Here is a 19,854-nt window from a genome sequence, read left to right on the forward strand (position 1 = left end):
CCAACATATGGCACGCAGGCCAAACTCCAGCCTGCCAAAGATTTTGATCCGGCCCCCCAATCACGGTGCACTTTGTTCCATCCCGCCAATTATGGTGGGTGCTTAGTTCTGGCCTGCCAACCATGGTGTGCGCTTTGTTCCAGTCCACCAATCATGGTGTGCTTTGTTCTGGCCCGCTAATCATGGTGTGTGTCGTTCCAACCTGCCAATCATGGTGCATTTCGTTATGGCCTGCCAATCCTGGTGCCATCAATAAGGGGGCACAGGCCAATAAAAGGTGTTGGGGGAGGGGAGGTGAGCACGTTGAATCAGCGGAGGGAGGTGAACACGCTAAGACTGTTTGGGGGGGGGTGGAGTTAGCACACTGAGGCTGTATGGGGAGGGAAGGTGAGCACACCGAGACTGTGTGGGGGGGAGGGAAGGTGAGCACACTGAGACTGTGTGGGGGGGGGGAGGGAAGGTGAGCACACTGAGACTGTGTGGGGGGGGGAGGGAAGGTGAGCACACGGAGACTGTGTGACGGGGGGGGGGGAGGGGAGGTGAGCACAGTGATACTGTGTGACGGGGTGGGGCAGATAAGCACGCTGAGAGTATGTGCGGGCGGCAGCTGAGGTTGCTGAGACGAGGGCAGTACTGGCGAGGGAGGTGAGCATGTATTGAAGGGGGCAGTACTGGCAGAGGGAGGCGAGCACGTGGTGACGGAGGCAGTACTGGCAGAGGGAGGTGAGTACGTGGTGACGGGGACAGTACTGGCGGAGGGAGGTGAGCACGTGGTGACGGAGGCAGTACTGGCGGAGGGAGGTGAGCACGTGGTGACGTGGACAGTACTGGCGGAGGGAGGTGAGCACGTGGTGACGGGGACAGTACTGGCGGAGGGAGGTGAGCACGTGGTGACGGAGGCAGTACTGGCGGAGGGAGGTGAGCACGTGGTGACGGAGGCAGTACTGGCGAGTGAGGTGAGTACGTGGTGACGGAGGCAGTACTGGCGAGGGAGGTGAGCACGTGGTGACGGAGGCAGTACTGGCGAGTGAGGTGAGCACGTGGTGACGGAGGCAGTACTGGCGAGTGAGGTGAGTACGTGGTGACGGAGGCAGTACTGGCGAGGGAGGTGAGTACGTGGTGACGGAGGCAGTACTGGTGAGGGAGGTGAGCACGTGGTGACGGAGGCAGTACTGGCGAGTGAGGTGAGCACGTGGTGACGGAGGCAGTACTGGCGAGTGAGGTGAGTACGTGGTGACGGAGGCAGTACTGGCGAGGGAGGTGAGCACGTGGTGACGGAGGCAGTACTGGCGAGTGAGGTGAGCACGTGGTGACGGAGGCAGTACTGGCGAGTGAGGTGAGTACGTGGTGACGGAGGCAGTACTGGTGGAGGGAGGTGAGCACGTGGTGACGTGGACAGTACTGGCGGAGGGAGGTGAGCACGTGGTGACGGAGGCAGTACTGGCGGAGGGAGGTGAGCACGTGGTGACGGAGGCAGTACTGGCGGAGGGAGGTGAGCACGTGGTGACGGAGGCAGTACTGGCGAGTGAGGTGAGTACGTGGTGACGGAGGCAGTACTGGTGGAGGGAGGTGAGCACGTGGTGACGTGGACAGTACTGGCGGAGGGAGGTGAGTACGTGGTGACGGGGGCAGTACTGGCGGAGGGAGGTGAGCACGTGGTGACGGAGGCAGTACTGGTGGAGGGAGGTGAGTACGTGGTGACGGGGGCAGTACTGGTGGAGGGAGGTGAGCACGTGGTGACGGGGGCAGTACTGGTGGAGGGAGGTGAGCACGTGGTGACGGAGGCAGTACTGGCGAGTGAGGTGAGTACGTGGTGACGGAGGCAGTACTGGCGAGTGAGGTGAGCACGTGGTGACGGAGGCAGTACTGGCGAGTGAGGTGAGTATGTGGTGACGGGGGCAGTACTGGCAGAGGGAGGTGAGTACGTGGTGACGGAGGCAGTACTGGCGAGTGAGGTGAGTACGTGGTGACGGGGGCAGTACTGGCGGAGGGAGGTGAGCACGTGGTGACGGGGGCAGTACTGGCGAGTGAGGTGAGCACGTGGTGACGGAGGCAGTACTGGCGGAGGGAGGTGAGTACGTGGTGACGGAGGCAGTACTGGTGGAGGGAGGTGAGCACGTGGTGACGGAGGCAGTACTGGCGAGTGAGGTGAGTACGTGGTGACGGGGGCAGTACTGGTGGAGGGAGGTGAGCACATGGTGACGGGGGCAGTACTGGCGAGTGAGGTGAGTACGTGGTGACGGAGGCAGTACTGGCGGAGGGAGGTGAGTACGTGGTGACGGAGGCAGTACTGGTGGAGGGAGGTGAGCACATGGTGACGGGGGCAGTACTGGTGGAGGGAGGTGAGCACGTGGTGACGGAGGCAGTACTGGTGGAGGGAGGTGAGCACATGGTGACGGGGGCAGTACTGGTGGAGGGAGGTGAGCACGTGGTGACGGAGGCAGTACTGGCAGAGGGAGGCGAGCACGTGGTGACGGGGGCAGTACTGGTGGAGGGAGGTGAGCACGTGGTGACGGAGGCAGTACTGGCGGAGGGAGGTGAGCACGTGGTGACGGGGGCAGTACTGGTGGAGGGAGGTGAGCACGTGGTGACGGAGGCAGTACTGGCGAGTGAGGTGAGTACGTGGTGACGGGGGCAGTACTGGTGGAGGGAGGTGAGCACGTGGTGACGGAGGCAGTACTGGCGAGTGAGGTGAGTACGTGGTGACGGAGGCAGTACTGGCGAGTGAGGTGAGCACGTGGTGACGGAGGCAGTACTGGCGAGTGAGGTGAGCACGTGGTGACGGAGGCAGTACTGGTGGAGGGAGGTGAGCACGTGGTGACGGAGGCAGTACTGGCGAGTGAGGTGAGTACGTGGTGACGGAGGCAGTACTGGCGAGGGAGGTGAGTACGTGGTGACGGAGGCAGTACTGGCGAGTGAGGTGAGCACGTGGTGACGGAGGCAGTACTGGCGGAGGGAGGTGAGCACGTGGTGACGGAGGCAGTACTGGCGAGTGAGGTGAGCACGTGGTGACGGAGGCAGTACTGGCGGAGGGAGGTGAGCACGTGGTGACGGGGGCAGTACTGGCGAGGGAGGTGAGTACGTGGTGACGGAGGCAGTACTGGCGGAGGGAGGTGAGCACGTGGTGACGGAGGCAGTACTGGCAGAGGGAGGTGATCACGTGGTGACGGAGTCAGTACTGGCGGAGGGAGGTGAGCACGTGGTGACGGGGGCAGTACTGGTGGAGGGAGGTGAGTACGTGGTGACGGGGGCAGTACTGGTGGAGGGAGGTGAGTACGTGGTGACGGGGGCAGTACTGGCGAGGGAGGTGAGTACGTGGTGACGGGGGCAGTACTGGCGGAGGGAGGTGAGCACGTGGTGACGGGGGCAGTACTGGCGGAGGGAGGTGAGTACGTGGTGACGGGGGCAGTACTGGCGGAGGGAGGTGAGCACGTGGTGACGGGGGCAGTACTGGCGGAGGGAGGTGAGTACGTGGTGACGGGGGCAGTACTGGCGGAGGGAGGTGAGCACGTGGTGACGGGGGCAGTACTGGCGGAGGGAGGTGAGTACGTGGTGACGGGGGCAGTACTGGCGGAGGGAGGTGAGTACGTGGTGACGGGGGCAGTACTGGTGGAGGGAGGTGAGCACGTGGTGACGGGGGCAGTACTGGCGGAGGGAGGTGAGTACGTGGTGACGGGGGCAGTACTGGTGGAGGGAGGTGAGCACGTGGTGACGGGGGCAGTACTGGCGGAGGGAGGTGATGCATGATTCGGAATGCTGGACCAGCACCATGTGGCAGTGTATTTCCGCTCCTGGAGCATGGTGTGTGAAGGGCGGAATTGTTGGATAAAAGTTAGTCATTATTTTAAACCCAGTGTGCACTATTTCTTCTCCCCAGATCGGCTAAGGTTTTATAAAAGAAAAATACTGCAAATGCTGGAAAACACAAATTTAGTTGTGTGCTGGGAAGTGTGCATCAGGGAAAGTATCGACTTGTTGGAAGTTAATTTGTTCATAACTAGGAGTCACTTCCCTCTCAAAGATGGCAACTCATGGATACAGCAAGGAAAGGAAAACTGATGCTGAATGTCGGAGCATTCAAATGTACTTGGACCAATGATTTTCTTGTTATCGAGCACAATGGGGGCACATTGTGTCTGATAGGTCAAGAGAAGATAGCTATTTTCAAGGAATACAATATCAAGCGACATTATTCTACAAAACACGCTAGCAAATTTGAAAGCCTCACGGGTCAGGTGAGAATTGATTGAGTGAACTCGCTGAACAAAACATGATCGGGCAAGAATCTTTCTTCAAAGCTGCAAACCAGAGTTCAGAGGCAGCAACCAAGGTCAGTTTTTTGACAGCTGAAGCAATAGCCAAGAGAGGGAAACCTTTGTCTGAGGGGAAATTTGTGAAAGCTTGCTTGGGCAAGCTTTACATTTACATCTATATTTACATTTATATTTACATCTGTATATGTCCTAACCTAAAGTCAGTGGTAGAGAAAACCAGCCTTTCACATCAGACCATTGCTGGAAGAGTAGACGACCTAGCATTCAACATTCAGAATTCTCTGATCAAAAGACTCAGTGCCTGTCAGTTTTACAGTTTGGGGCTGGATGAAAGCACAGATGTGAGTGACACAGCTCAACTGGCAGTGTTTGTATGAGGAGTCACTGAAACCTTCAAAGTCGTTGAGGAACTACTCGATCTATACCCAATGAAGGACACAACTACGGGGCAAAACATTTTTGATGGAGTAAAACATGTCTTGGTGAAATTCAGTCTTCCAGAGGACAAACGTTATGGTCTAACAACACATGGAGCCCCTGCGATGATAAGCAAGCACAATGGATTTGTCAGTCTAATGCCCAAATCAATGCCTCATGGAGTCATCACACATCACGGCATCATTCACCAAGATCAGCTGTCTGTAAAGACCCTGGAGATGAAACAGGTTATTTCAACAGTCAATTTCATAAGGTCCAAGCGGCTCAATCACAGACCGTTTCAAACCTTTCTTACAGAGATAGGATCAGACCACGACGATGTCATTTACTTCAGCCACGTTCGCTAGCTCAGCAGGATGACCACACTAGCCAGATTCTAGTCACTGCATGAAGAAATAAAAACCTTCATGACAAGCAAAGCAAAAGATGGAAGCTTCCTGGATGATGATGAGTTGTTGAATGACTTTGCGTTCTGAGTTGACATCACCAAGTATCTTGCAGACTTGAATGTGAAAAAGCAAGGAAAGGATCAATTTGTCCACAAACTGTATAAGCATGTCCAAGCGTTCATTCAGATGTTAGAATTGATTCAGAAACAGTTGATTATGAAGAAAAATGTACATTTCGCAACACTATCAACAAGGCAGTTAACCATGAAATGTATCCTGCACTGATCAACAGCTTGAGAGATGAATTTAAACAAAGATTTGCGGATTTCAGGGAACACGGTGATGAACTGAAGTTGTTTGCAGATCCATTTTGAACTGATGCCACTGATGCTCCTGGCATGTTCCAACTGAAACTAACTGAGCTCTAAAATGACAGTGACATGGAGAAAGCTTTCACAGAACATGACCTTCTGACATTTTATAGTGAATGTGTTCTCGCAGTGTCTTATCCAAATCTATCCAAACATGCCCTTCGATTCATTGCACTTTTTTTTTTAGTCATTCGTGGGATGTGGGCATCGCTGGTTAGGCCAGCATTTATTGCCCATCCCTAATTGCCCTTGAGAAGGTGGTGGTGAGCTGCCTTCTTGAACCGTGCAGTCCATGTGGGGTAGGTACACCCACAGTGCCTTTAGGAATGGAGTTCCAGGATTTTGACCCAGTGACAGTGAAGGAACTGCGATATAGTTCCAAGTCAGGATGGTGTGCGATTTGGAGGAGAACTTGCAGGTGGTGGTGTTCCCATGCATCTGCTGCCCTTGTCTAGTTGGTAGAGGTCACAGGTTTGGAAGGTGCTAAGGAGCCTTGGTGCATTGCTGCAGTGCATCTTCTAGATGGTACACACTGCTGCCACTGTGTGTCAATGGTGGAGGGAGTGAATTTTTTTTTTGTGGATGGGGTCCCAATGAAGTGAGCTTCTTGAGTGTTGTTGGAGCTGCACCCATCCAGGCAAGTGGAGAGTATTCCATCACACTCCTGACTTGTGCCTTGTAGATGGTGGACAGGCTTTGGGGAGTCAGGTGGTGAGTTACTCGTCGCAGGATACCTAGCCTCTGACCTGCTCTTGATATGGCTACTCCAGTTCAGTTTCTGGTCAATGGTAACCCCTAGGATGTTGATAATGGGGGATTCAGCGATCATAAGGCCATTGAATGGCATAGATCATATAAGGAGGCTAGCGAGAGAGACAGTCTATTGGCCAGGGATGAACCATGACAATGAAGTCATCGTTAAGAAGTGCGAGGTCAGGAAAATATGGTAAATCAACACAAGGAACTGCTTTTACTGCACGAGGTTCCTACTTATCCTTGGGCTAAGATTGCCTCCGACCTCTTTCACACCCATGGGGATGATTTCTTAGTCGTCACTGATTATTTTTCCAAGCACCCTATCATCCGTCAATTGGACGATTCATCAAGCACAAATGTAGCACAGACACTAAGTGCAGTTTTCAGTTTATTTGGGGCACCCAGGGAGGTTATTTCAGATAATGGGCCTCAATTTGCAGAAAAGCCAGAGACCTGTGTGAGAAGTGGGGAATAGATCACACTACTCCATCTCCGCACTATCCCAGATCTAACGGCATGGCCAAAAGAACAGTTCGTACGGTGAAATCTTTAATTCTGAAGTGCAGACAGACCAAACAAGATCTACACAATGCAATGCTACACCTTAGGGCAACACCTCTAAGTGCAACCATCCCATCACTGGTGGAACTCATGTTTGGCAGACCAGTGCCAAGGATTCTACCTAGATTTCATCAATCTATCCTTCCAGATGCCAGAGAAGAATTTTTGAGAACACAGGGGGGGATGAAAGAGGTGTACAGCAGGAATGCAGGCAAAGAGTTTCCAAGTTTAAAGATAGTACAATAAGTTCAAATTCAGCATCCCACAGAAGGTACATAGCCGAGGTCGTATGAGGTCATCACACCCAATGGTGCCACGATGAGACTGAACAGAGTTTAAAATTGTCCCACGGATATTCTGGAGTCCAAACTCCAAGAAATATAGCAGTCATGGAAACATTCATGAGTGGTGCTGCTACTGTGCTTGTCACAATGTACCTGTGATCCCCAATGATGATACCATGCGCTCAGTGATAGGGCAGATAACCAGTCTTCCATGACGTTATTGATATGGAAGCATATATGGGTATCGGATGCCTCAACATACATGTGCAAGGAGGCAAGAGATTGCTTGACACAATGCTTCTACTGTATCAGTCTGAATTTCAAATAAGGCCTGTGATTATACAGTTGGATGTTTTTCACAGTTAAAGCGAACATGGTATGAAAATTTCACTGTTGCATCATCCATCAATGCTGTTTACTGAAACTGGAGTGAAAAGTTTGTTACATCCTATGTATAACAGAACTGGTAAACAGTAAATGAAACCATCTTTTGGATAACAGTGGGATGCCCACTTTAATATCCTACACATTAAACTCTTCCATATTTTCCTTCCACCACAAAAAAGACAATGAATGCTTGATACGCACACATGACCACATAATTAGAGCCAGCACACATTTGCCTTACATGTCATTCCAATCCAGTTTGGGTCTTGAATGGCAATGAATAATGTTTAAGAAATGACCTTCCTTGGGGTGTCTTCTTAAGTTCATATCTGAGACAACGAATGACGCCATTAATTGCATCAACACACACTTTCCAGTCTTTACCATCCTCAGTCAGGTCAAAGCTTGGGAAGCAATCTGCGAGAAATTCTGTGGAAGAATGGAAATCAGTCAGAATTACATTGCAATATGATTAACAACTTGTTTAAAAATTCTGAGAGGTTCAGCGTCTTTCAGATGCATGATGTTTATTTCCTAATGTATAAATTCCTTTGAGAAAGGGTTTTTATTATTCATTTATTTATTAATCATGGAATGTGGGTGTTGCTGGCTAGGCCAGCATTTATTGCCCATCCCTAATTGCCCTTAAGAAGGTGGTGGTGAGCTGCCTCTTGAATCACTGCAGTCCGTGTGGTGTAGGTACACCCACAGTTTGGTAGGGCAAGTTCCAGGATTTTGACTCAGGGACAATGAAGGAACAGTGATATATTTCCAAGTCAGATTGGTGTGTGACTTGGAGGGGAACTTGCAGGTGTTGATATTCCCACATGTCTGCTGCCCTTGTTCTTCTAGGTGTTAGAGGTAATGGGTTTGGAAGGTGCTGTCAAAGCCTTGGTGAGTTGCTGCAGCGCATCTTGTGGATGGTGCACATTGCAGCCATGTTACAGGAGTGAATGTTTAAGGTGGTGCATGAGATGCCAATGACGTGGGCTGCATTGTGCCGGATGATGTTAAGTTTCTTGAGTGTTGTTGGAGCTGCGCTCATCCAGGCAATCTGGGAGCATTCCATCTCACTCCTGACTTATGCCCTGTAAATGGTGGAAAGGCTTTGGGGAGTCAGGAGATGAGTCACTTGCCACAAAATACCCAGGGGAGAATTTTAACAGGAAAGGGGAGATGGGTTTGGGTCGGTGCGGGGAGCTAAATCCCCTATAAGTGATGTCAGGTTGGGATTCTGATATCATCTTGTCCACTTCCAGTTTCACCTGGGCAGGCTGGCAGGCGAGCAGAGAACCCCTTTGGAGCTAACTGATAAGTAATTGCCATATGTAAATAGGTAATTAATTGCTGTTTTAACCAAGGATTCTGACTTTAATAGCTAGCAGACTGATTTCCTGAGCTGTGTGGAACTTGCCAGGGTCACTGGGTTGAGTGCACAGTGGGAAGAGCTTCTTCAGTGAAACTGACAGGCTGAGAAGCCTTTGATCAGTGAAACTGAAGTCCTGTAGCCATGGCCAGATGAGAGGCTGCTGTTCTCAGCACTTCTTCTCAGAGAGCGCTTTCAGGGCTTGACAGGGGATTGTCAACTTCTTGGAAGGCACTTCACCTGTCTAGCACTTCACTCACCTCCGGCTGCGCTTCCCGGCTGCCAGCTTTCAGTATGGCATGGAAGCAGCTTATGTAGCTCTACCTTCGACCTCTGATAAAGAACAAGGGAAGCAGCAACACCGATACCAACAGCACCTGCTGCATCACAAGTGACCTTCTCCTCAGATATATGCCCCTCCATAGGGCAGAGGGGATAGACACACTTGCTTGGTACTGGATCCAGCTCCAAGGAGGCGAGACCCCCAACACAGGGTCACAGGGTCTACAGGCAAAGGATCAGCTCTCTCGACATGTCTGAGCACCATCTCCCCACCAGCCACCCACACCACCCCGGCCTCTGCCCTTCCCTGAGGATGTGCGCTGTTTTCTCCTGCAAGGAGAAAAAGCATAGAGTTCTGAGTATTAGAAATGTCTTGTGTGAAGAGAAGGGAAGGATAATATTTGTGGAGGGTGACTGTGAGGCATGGTGTGAGAGGACAATAGAATGAGGGTGAGTGTGAGTGTTGGCTGTCTAGATGGGGACGTGAGAGTTGCTGGAGAGAGAGGAATGAGTGCAGCTGCAAGGTATGTTGTCCTGAAGAGTGCGGTGCAGGAGAATACTGGGGAAGTCAGAGTGTGGGGGTTTGGCACTTGAAAGTGTTATGCCTCTCACCTTCCCACCCTCCTGAGGTCCTGGATCCTCTTGGTGCATTGTCTCCAGGTTAGAGGGACCACACTCCTGCTGCTGACTTCTTCGGCCATCTCAGCCCACACCTGCTTGGTTTGAGAGGCTGACCGCCTCCTCCTGTTTTTGGGACGATCACCTCACTGCAGTCCCTCAGATCCCACAGCAGGACCTCCAGATAAGAGTGAGACACTAGGGAACAGCCTTCCCAGGTCTCCTCTCCATCCCTGTGGTTACTGCGACCTCAGGAAGCCATGTCCAGGTCAGCCATTCTGACTCATGCTGGGGTCCCTTTAATTAGAAATCCTTCCTTTGACAGATTCGACATGTCATCACATTCTTTTACTGGCCTTGAAACTCAGAGGCGGGATACTCTAATGCCTTTGCTCAGCTAAAGAGCTATGGCAAAGTTTGCTGAAGCTGTCAACAGGTCCCCGACCCGCTACAGGTTAGTGCCGTTTTCGCAATTCCAACAGTTGAAAATTCCACCTTCAGCCTCTGACCTGCTCTTGTAGCCACAGTATTTGTATGGCTGGTCCAGTTCAGTTTCTGGTCAATGGTAGGTTGATGTTCGGGGATTAGGCGATGGCAATGCCGTTGAATGTCAATAGTAGCAGGTTAGATTCTCTCTTGTTGAAGATGGTCATTGCGTGGCACTTGTGTGGTGTGAACGTTGCTTGTCACTTATCAGCCCAAGCCTGAATGTTGTCCAGGTCTTGCTGCGTCAGGACACTGCTCCAGTATCCAGTGAGCTGTGAATGGTACTGAACACTGCAATCATCAGTGAGTATCCCCACTTCTGATCTTATGATGGAGGGAAGGTCATTGATGAAGCAGCTGAAGATGGTTGGGCCTAGGACAGTATGCTGAGGAACTCCTGCAGTAATGTCCTGGGACTGGGATGATTGACCTCCAACAACCACAACCATCTTCTTCTGTACCAGGTATGACTTCAGCCAATGGCACACCTGGTCAAATTCTGCCTTAAAGTGTTGATGGAGAAGGTTGCGGAAATCATAGTAAATCCATGCAAATTGCCTGAAGGATATCTGGAGAAGGCTTTGAGTTGAGATAGAAGAAAAAGCACAAATGCTGGAAATTTGAAGTAAAACAAAAACTTCTGACACTGCACAACAACTGGAGGAAAACAACAGGTTAATACTTCATGTGTGTCTGTTCATCAGAACTGGGATGGTTGAGCTAGAAGTCACTTCTCACAGAACTTATGAGGGCAACAACGTTGTCAGACTGTCGTGCAAATCTAACTGGTTCACTAATGTCCTTCACGGAAGGAAACCTGCCATCTTTACCTAGCCTGGTCTACAAGCGACTTGCAATCCACACCAGCATGGTTGACTCTTAATTGCCCTCTGAAGTGGCCTAGCAAGCCACTCAATTGTATCAAACTGCGACAAAGAATAAAAATAAAACTAGACTGACCATTCAGCTGCAACCTAGGCATCGAATGCGGACACAAAAAAGGCACTCTCTTTCCAGCCGATCCTGCAACATCTCTCTCAATAACATCTGGGGACTGGTGCCAAGTTTGGGAGAGCAGAGGCTGGTCCAGTAACAGCATGACATTGGTATGGTTCTGTATGTATAACTACCAGGCAACACCCCAGACTCTTCCATCTCCATTCCTGGATATATTTTGACTCACTGGTAGGATAGACCCACCAGAGGTTGAGACACAGTGTGTGATGGAGTCCGCGGTTTCTGAGACCAGTGGAGGAGCGTGTGCAGACTGTGTCTGAACAGATGACTTGTTGAATTCTGTTAGGTGTACTGACTCTCATTTCAAAGTTTGCTTCTTTTTTTTTTTAAGACAGTCCCTAACTTAAAAGTGAAGCTTAAAACTTCAAGGTTCTGGGGCGTCAGAACTAGTTGGAACCAGATACAGAATCATTTGACCAAAGACATGTGACTAGAGCTATCTACACTCAGATTAGAAGATTACAGGGTTGAAGAAGGCTGCAGTCTGTTGGCAGACAAGCTGCAGAGAGAGAGAGAGAGAGAGAGAAAGCCGAATCTAAGAGTTGGCCACCAGCAAATGAGTTGTTGCAGATGTTTTCAGTTACTTAAGGTAATACTGGTGGAGCTGCACCATAAGGCTGTCCTGCACCAAGGAAGTTGCGGAGTGATGGAGACTGTACCTGTGGGTTCAGGAGTGCAGGGGAACTGCTGTCGGATGAAAATCAGCGACTGCATCTTGGAAGACAGGATCTGGAATCTACCTGAAAAAGTTCAGAGTTCTGAAGGACTTTGTGGCTGTAACTGATGCCATATATGCTGAGTGGACTGCCCAGTAAATCCGTGAGATCTATCTTATAGTCATTTGGTAGTACAGAACTTGAATATTGTTGAAAATAGAGGCACGTTGTCGAAGCTTTTCGCCTTGCACTCATCAGGACAATCTGAAAGAATACCAATGTAAGAGAAAACAACAACTTTATACTGTATGAGAAGAGAGTGCTTATTGGTTGGCAAGTGAACTCTGATTGGTAGAGGTATTACCAATTGGAGAATGCACCAGTTTATGGTGACTGACAGTTAACTGCCAAGCTTTGTTAGAAATTTAAACCAGGCAGCTTGACTGATTGGTCAAGGCACTGCCCTGAGTAACGAACCAGCGAATGGCTGTCACTTATTTTGTTTAGCTGAAACATGTGTGTACATGTTATTTCTGTCTGCAAAGAACAGGGCCCTGTGTATTAATATATTAACATGTCTCTTCTCATATAGTATAAAGTTGTTGTTTTCCCTTACATTGGTATTCTTTCAGATTGTCCTGATGAGTGCAAGACAAAAAGCTTCAACAACGTGTCTCTATTTTCAGCAATACTCAAGAGCTATCTTAGTTGTACAGGATAATTAATGTGTAATCTATAAAATATATAGATAAACTGTGATTTGACTGTTAATTCATGATTTTGGTTTGATTGTTGAAGTAAAACTTATAAAAGTGAAATCGTGTCTGTTTGGTTTTGGTTTTTCTATTGGGGTCGGTTGGTAAATTTGATCCTTTAGGGTTGTTGATCTCCACGGGCATCATAACAAGTGTTATACAGTTTGGGAAGGGAGTGACCCTGGGAGTCTTTGTCATTTACTCTGCACCCCATGAAATCTCATAGCTTCAGGTCAAACATGGGCACAGAAACCTCCTACCGATTACCAACTACCATCCTCCCTCAGCTGATGCATCAGTACCCCTCTGTGTCACATAGCACTTGGAGGAAGTACTGAGGGTAGCAAGAGTATACAATGTACTCTGGGTGGGGGACTTCAATGCCCATCACCAACAGTGGCTTGGTGGTACCACTGGCTGACTTGGCCAAAGTCGTTCAGGGTATAGCTGCCAGACTAGACTTACAGCAGGCACCAAGAGAATAAACACGAGAGAATAACCCACTTGTCCTCATCCTCACCAAGTCATACCTAGCAAAAAGGAAGATTATCATGGTCATTTGAGGCCAATCACCTCAGTCCCAGGATAACATTGCAGGAGTTCCCCAGGTCACGGTCCTAGGCCCAAACTGCTTCATGAATGATCTTCCTTCCATCATAAGGTTAGATGTGGGCTGTTTGGTGATGATTGCACATCACAATTGCTCTGATTATGAAGCAGTCCATGCCCAGGTGAGTAAGACCAGGACAACAAGATTATGATAGGTTTAGATAAGGTAAACAAAGAAATTGTGTTCCCATTAGCTGATGATACAAGGACAAGGGGACACAGATTTAAGGTTTTGGGAAGAGATACAAGGGTATATGAGGAAGAACCTTTGTATGCAGTGAGTAGTAATGACCTGGAACTCGGTGTCTATGAGCGTGGGCAAAGCGGAGACGATCAATGATTTCAAAAGGAAATTGGATAGGCACTTGAGGGAAATAAATTTGCAGAACAGTGAGGATAGAGCGAGGGAATGGGACTGACTGGATTGCTCTACAGAAAGCCAGCATGGGCTCAATGGGCCGATTGATTTCTTTCTGTACTGTAATGACTCTGTGACTCTATGACATCCAGGTTTGGGCTAATAAGTGGCAAGTAACATTGCCACCATACAAGTGCCAGGCAATGTCAATTTCAACAAGACAGGGCCAAACCACCTCCCTCCCCTTGACATTCAATGGCTATACCATCACTGAATTTCCCACCATCAACATTCACAGTGTTACTATTGACCAGAAATTAAACTGGACCAGCCACATAAATGCCATGGCTACTAGAGCAGGTCAAAGACTGGGTATTCTCTCATGAGTGTCTCACCTCCTGACTCCCTAAAACCTCTCTATCACCTGCAAGGCACAAGTCATGAATGTGATGGATGTAGCTGCAACAACACTCAAAAAGTTCAACACTATCCAGGACAAAACAGTTTGCTTGATTGGCAGCCCATCTGTCACTTTAAACATCCACTGCATAGGAGCTGCATAGCTGAGGACAAGATTTGGCATTGCATTTACCCATCTGGCCTGGACGGGAACATTTCAGTATTCTCTGGTTTTATTTTAGACAATTTGTTGGCAACCACATGCCACAATGAGCAAGTTACACTTTGTGAGCTCAGCCGCCACCTTCTCAAAGGCAATTAGGGATGGGCAACTAATGCTGGCCTTGCCAGTGATGCTCACATCCCATGAATGAATAATAAAAAAAACATTGTAAATCTTCATTTCATTTACAAAAATCCAAATTAATCTCCCAATTTAAAAGCTAGATTGACTACTGGACAGCAAGATAAGTCAATTATAGCTCACCTCTAACAGCATTTATCTTATTACAGTCAAGAGGAGCTTTTCCTTTCCGAATTGCTCCATACACATTACTCCTGAGAAGAATGCTGTCTGGGAAGAGGTGTCGGATGAGGAAACGGGATGCCAATTCAGGTCGTGCCCTCTGCTTGGCAAGATGGATCACAGAAGCTGGCAATTCCACTTTACGGTCAGATTTACCGAGGCACTCTGATACAAAAAGGTAGATAGATAGAGTTAAAGTGTGAAAGATTCCTCAGTAAAATTCACCACACACAATAACCGAAAAAGATCTGAATCAGCCTACATCATTTTACAGAGGCTATTCGAGCCTTCCCATTGCCCGCATGATAAAATTTAACAAACATTGCTTTATATTCCAGTCAACTGACCTAGATGTTTCAAATAAAAGCTTATAGGTTTGTAGCAACTCAGACAGCTCCTGATAAGCATTTACAATTTAAAAATAAAAGCAAGCAAGGCTGGCAGGCTAGTTTGACACTTGCACATAAATGACACTTTTCAGGCAGCTTCATGATTACAACATGTTCCAAACTGTCCCACAACATATCAAGTGCAATCAGTTGTCAGGTTTTCTTTTTAACTTCACAATGTTGTGAGGTTTTTTTAAGCAACCATCGACAATGCAGTATGTAATCTCCCCGGCAAACTGTGTGTGTGGTGTAGAGGGCCCTGATCAGTTAATTGATTGCCAGTGGTCCAAACGAGTCTACCCTCATCTCACCATTAGAGGCACTGGGCAGGATTTTTCGTTTGGGGTCGTAGCTCTTCCGGGTCCTGACCCCACTCCGAGGGGTAAGCAATCACGGGCCGAGATTTTCCCGGAGGTCAGCCCTAATTCACTGCAGGGCAGGTTTGGTGGCCAATTAGTGGCGGTGGGCATGGGAAGGAGGCAGGAGGCTGAAAGTGCGGGCCCGATTTAAGGGCATGATGGCAGCCATTATTCTGGCAATGCAATGGCAGGCAGAAGTGAGGAGGAGGAGAGACAGAGGCCAGGCACCCGTGGCGGAGCTGCCCCAAGGTTTAGGGATGCCACCCTTCAGGTCATGCTGGAGGTTGTGCGAGAAAGGCGATAAGTCGTGTTTCCAAAGGGTAGCAGGAGAAGGCCACACAGCCAAACTAAGCAAGCCTGGCTGGAGGTGGCAGAGTCTGTGAGTAGCCATAGTTTTGTGAGGAGGAACTAGGTGCAGTGCTGTAGGAAGTTTAATGACCCTCTTTGTTCTGGCAAGGAAAAGGCAACACGACACCCAGATGACAGGCCTGTAGGTCTGCAGCCACCAGCAGACAGACTAGCTCAGCAGTCTGAGGGCACATGGTGCTACTGAACATGGGAGAAATGTGTGCCCAGGGTAATCATTGCCCTGTCAGAAAGGCTGAAAGCCCTAGCGCAGTTGATGAGCTGGAAACACTGATAAATGCAGCATCGCATTTAAATGAGCCACTGGAATTGATGAGGGGGCTAGCAATTCCTTATTTCTGTCACTCTTTTGTCCTTGCAGGAGAAGAGTGAGCAAAATACGAGGGAGAGAGCACAAACAGAAGGAGGAGTGCTTGGGCTCGCCATCCTGACTGCAATGGAGAAGGTGGCAATGGACATCACGAGGTGGTGCTGCATGAGGAACTGGGCGATGGAGAGATGGGAATACCTGTAGGAGAGGGTTAATGATATTGAATTCTGTAGATACAGGGGATGGAGTGCACTCCTTCCCATATGATAGCATGCCAAATCTTCAGCTGCACTGGGACGGCTCAGCTCTGCAGAGGCATCTGCTGTCAGAGGCGAGTTCTCATGATCTTCTTCTTTTGTCTCCCACAGGACCAGTTGTAGAGGGGGAGCATGCCAGTGAAACATCACTGGGGTCCTCAGACAACATGGAAGCCACAGACCCAGAACCGTCACATCATTCAAGCGCACCCTCCACCAGAGCAGATACACTCACATCGGTGGATCCTCACGTGGATTAGAAAGGGTGGCACTGGGTGAAGAGCACGTCACGAGTGAGCAGGAGGAGGTGACGGAGGCAGAGACAGCTGCGGGCAGTCATTTTGGAGGATGGTGGACAGACACAGCCATGGGTGCAGAGACAGGACCTTGGGAGTCACAAGCAAGGCAGCTCCACTTTGACCAGCAGCGAGAAGTGTATTCACACGTCATAATTGCCTGAAGCAGTGCAGAGTCATGGGCTGAGAATGGAGGAATCCATTCACCTCATGGATCCAGATTTTGAATGCATGAACTCCTCCACTGAGAGAGTGGCCAACCTCATGGAGAGCCTATGTGGTAGCACTCGGAGTGGATGCAAGAACAGTGCACTGACACATAAAGAATGCATGCAGCGCTCTGTAACATTGACCCCGCCAATGGCACTGATGGAGCGAAGATGCATGGAGTGTATGCCAGTCGCACCCCAGCTGGTGGTACCCTCCAGCAATCCAGAGCGCTGTCAAAGGGCCGAGGCAATCACCAATGAGATTGAGGTTGCCACCCCTCACGGGGTCTAACATCATCGGCCTCCTTTGTCCCTCTAACTGAGGGGCTATCTATGCATCGGGGCCCAGAGACGTTGGCAGCCCCTACAGTGATGCCAGTGCAGCAGCCTCTGGAGGTGCCACCACTGGCACCTCCACAACCAGGATGACCACCATGGGCATCTCAGCCACAAGCAGACATAGACGCTCAGGCTGCCTCCACCTTAACCGAGGCTACAAGGGAACACGGCATAGAAGTGGCCAAGAGCGGAGGCCACCACATCATTCATTGCACTGAGTGGTTCACTTGGGTGACTTTCATTTGTGATTGGGTAAATTGATATTTTTAAATTACACTGGAGATGTTGAGCCATGATTCAAGATGTGTGAGCTTCCATTCTTTAATGGCAAAAGAGGGACTAGGTGGTAAAGGGAAGCAATGGTCTTTGAATGGGGACACTAAGACCGCTGGACAGATGTGTACAATGCATTGTCAGTAAGAAAGAAACTAATCAAAGTTGTGTTTTTAATGGGTGCGTTCTCACAGGCAGAGAAAAGTGAGTGCCAGAGCATGCAGTCCTGCTGTACTAGTGCTCACGTGAAACATGCCTGGGGTTACATTTACCCTGGCATTCATACCATCCTGAAGAGTGCTTTGACTCTCAAGATGGCCCCGACCATCTCCTTGCATAGCATGGGCACCATTCCACTCTGCATCTTTCTCCTCCTCTTCCTCCTCCGATGAACTGTGTCCATCCAGCACTTCACCCTGTGCAAGGTCGACACCTATCTGGAGGGTTATGTTGCGCAGAGCGCAATAGAGCAGTACAATGCTCATGTCCTTTGCAGGGCATCACCTGACTCATCCAGGCACCGGAACCACATCTTCAGAAGCCTGATTGCCTGCTCAATGGTAGTCCTTGCATGCAGATGACTTTGGTTGCAGTGCCGATGTTCCTCCTTCTCGGGATCATATTAAGGTAAGAGCAGGCATCTCTTCAAGAGATATCCCTTGTCACCTAGAAGCCATCCATGGTGTTTTAGTGGTGACATGAAGAGCAAGGACTGCAGTGGTTCAAGAAGGCAGCTCACCACCACCTTCTCAAGGGCAATTAGGGATGGACAATAAATGCTGGCCTGGCCAGCGACACCGATATTCCATGAACGAATAAAAAAAAGGAGCACCCTGGACCACTGGAGGATGAAGGCATCATTGGCAACTGCCAGGATAGCGAATGCACACATGTATAAAACTCTTGTTATAGTTGAAGACCAGCTGAACGTTTAGGGATTGGAAGACCTTCCTGATGATGAATCTCACTGGTTGCTCACTTGATGGCCACATGGGTGTAGTCGATGATGCCCTGTACCTGTGGGAATCCAGTGATGGAGACAAATCCCACTGCCCTTTGTACCTGTGAGGCCACATCTGTTTGAAACTGTGTGCACTGCCCAGCTTTTGCAAAGAGGGTATCAGTGACCTATGAGATACAATGGTTTGCTGCCGTTTGAGAGACGCCAGCAAGGTCCACAGCTGATCCTTGGAACGAGCCACAGGCGAAGAAGTTGAAGGTCCCATTGACTTTGACGGATACTGGCAGGGCATGGCGAACAGTACTGCGAGGTCTGTGGTCTTTCTCAATGAGGGCACAAATCTCAGATACCATCTGCTTAGATAGGCGCAGTCTCCTGTGGCACTGATTCTCTGACCTGTCCTGGTAACTTCATCTTCGCTGGTAAACTCAATGCTGTGTTTATGGCCTTTGTTGCCTTTCTGGCCCTTGCTCCTCTCCTCTGCCCTCCTCATGCCCAGGGCCCTGCACCTGCTTCTGAGGAGGCTGATCCTCATTCCTACATGTCCCTATCTCCAAGTGCCTTAATCCCATGTCCAGCTGTTGCTTTGCTTGCAATCAGCTGCACTCACAATGCTTACTGTACCCCCCTCTTATGGCCTCACGATCCCTGGAAGGGTACAATCCCCTCAAATGACTGAGTGTGCAAAGACCACTTGTTCTGCGGACTCTGCTCACCCGATAGCAGCTGTGGGCTAATGGATGAGCACTCCTCTCAGCTATTTTATACGTCCATCCCATTGAATGGTGCGGCCATGACTGGCTCCCCACTGTGTTACCACCTCCCTCTACTTGGCCTGTTTCAGATCCAACATGGATCCCTTACCTTCCCACAAATATTATAGACTAGCCCGTAACAAGTTAACAAGCTTGTTAACAGGTTTAATTGGACACTGATCCGAATCGGACAGGTTGCCAGGTTCCGCCTTCCCTCCTCCTCAGCAAAATTGCTGACGGTCGGAACGGCAGCGGAAAACCAGCATATTGGCCGAAGCCAAGAACTTACATGCCCACCCACCTCCGTTTCTGCCCCCATTTGACAACCAAATTCCTACCCATTGCGTGTCAGCATCAAGAGCACTCAGGTCAGGTACAGCAGTTAGATTAAAAGTAAATTAGATTCTCAACAGCATCAACATCAGAAACATCCCTACTGCATCAGCATTACACCTTTCATTTCCAACATCAGCCAATTTACAGCCTTGCTGAATGAAACTGCCAATTAAGAGCAGTTTTGTGCTGTGACTATTAATAGACAGCCTAGCCCCAATGAGGTGAGGGAGGGAGCCTGAAGGCCCCTAAAGGCCCACTCCCTCACCTCTTTTTCCAATACATTGATGACTGTATCAGTGCTGCTTCCTGCTCCCGCCCCGAACTGGAAAACTTCATCAATTTTGCTTCCAATTTCCACCCTTCTCTCACCTTTACATGGTCTATCGCCGATACATCCCTTCCCTTCCTCGACTTCTCTGTCTCCAACTCTGGGGATAGGCTGTCTACTAATATTCATTATAAGCCCACCGAC

The 19,854-nt window shown here is 49.6% G+C and overlaps 1 protein-coding gene and 1 long non-coding RNA gene across 5 annotated transcripts in view; one reads left to right on the forward strand and one right to left on the reverse strand.

Moving 5' to 3' along the window:
• LOC137374387 (uncharacterized) overlaps positions 1-19,854 on the forward strand; it is a 78,138-nt gene that overhangs the window by 54,194 nt on the left and 4,090 nt on the right. The window contains exon 4 of the long non-coding RNA XR_010975815.1: positions 14,520-14,710. This is a non-coding gene — a long non-coding RNA (uncharacterized lncRNA). The remainder of the gene's footprint in view (positions 1-14,519; positions 14,711-19,854) is intronic.
• LOC137374385 (BEN domain-containing protein 2-like) overlaps positions 3,760-19,854 on the reverse strand; it is a 140,285-nt gene continuing 124,190 nt past the window's right edge. For 3 of the 4 annotated variants that reach the window (XM_068040398.1, XM_068040400.1, XM_068040403.1), the window contains 2 exons: positions 14,494-14,697; positions 3,760-7,889 (listed from right to left, as the gene is read on the reverse strand). In XM_068040398.1, coding sequence (XP_067896499.1) covers positions 7,705-7,889; positions 14,494-14,697 — 389 coding nt within the window. In that variant the 3' untranslated portion in view covers positions 3,760-7,704. Of the gene's footprint in view, positions 7,890-14,493; positions 14,698-19,854 lie in introns of those variants that run through there. The other variant, XR_010975814.1, reaches the window with a different exon arrangement.

Source organism: Heterodontus francisci, chromosome 10 (assembly GCF_036365525.1).
Source record: "Heterodontus francisci isolate sHetFra1 chromosome 10, sHetFra1.hap1, whole genome shotgun sequence".
Lineage (NCBI taxonomy): Eukaryota > Metazoa > Chordata > Chondrichthyes > Heterodontiformes > Heterodontidae > Heterodontus > Heterodontus francisci.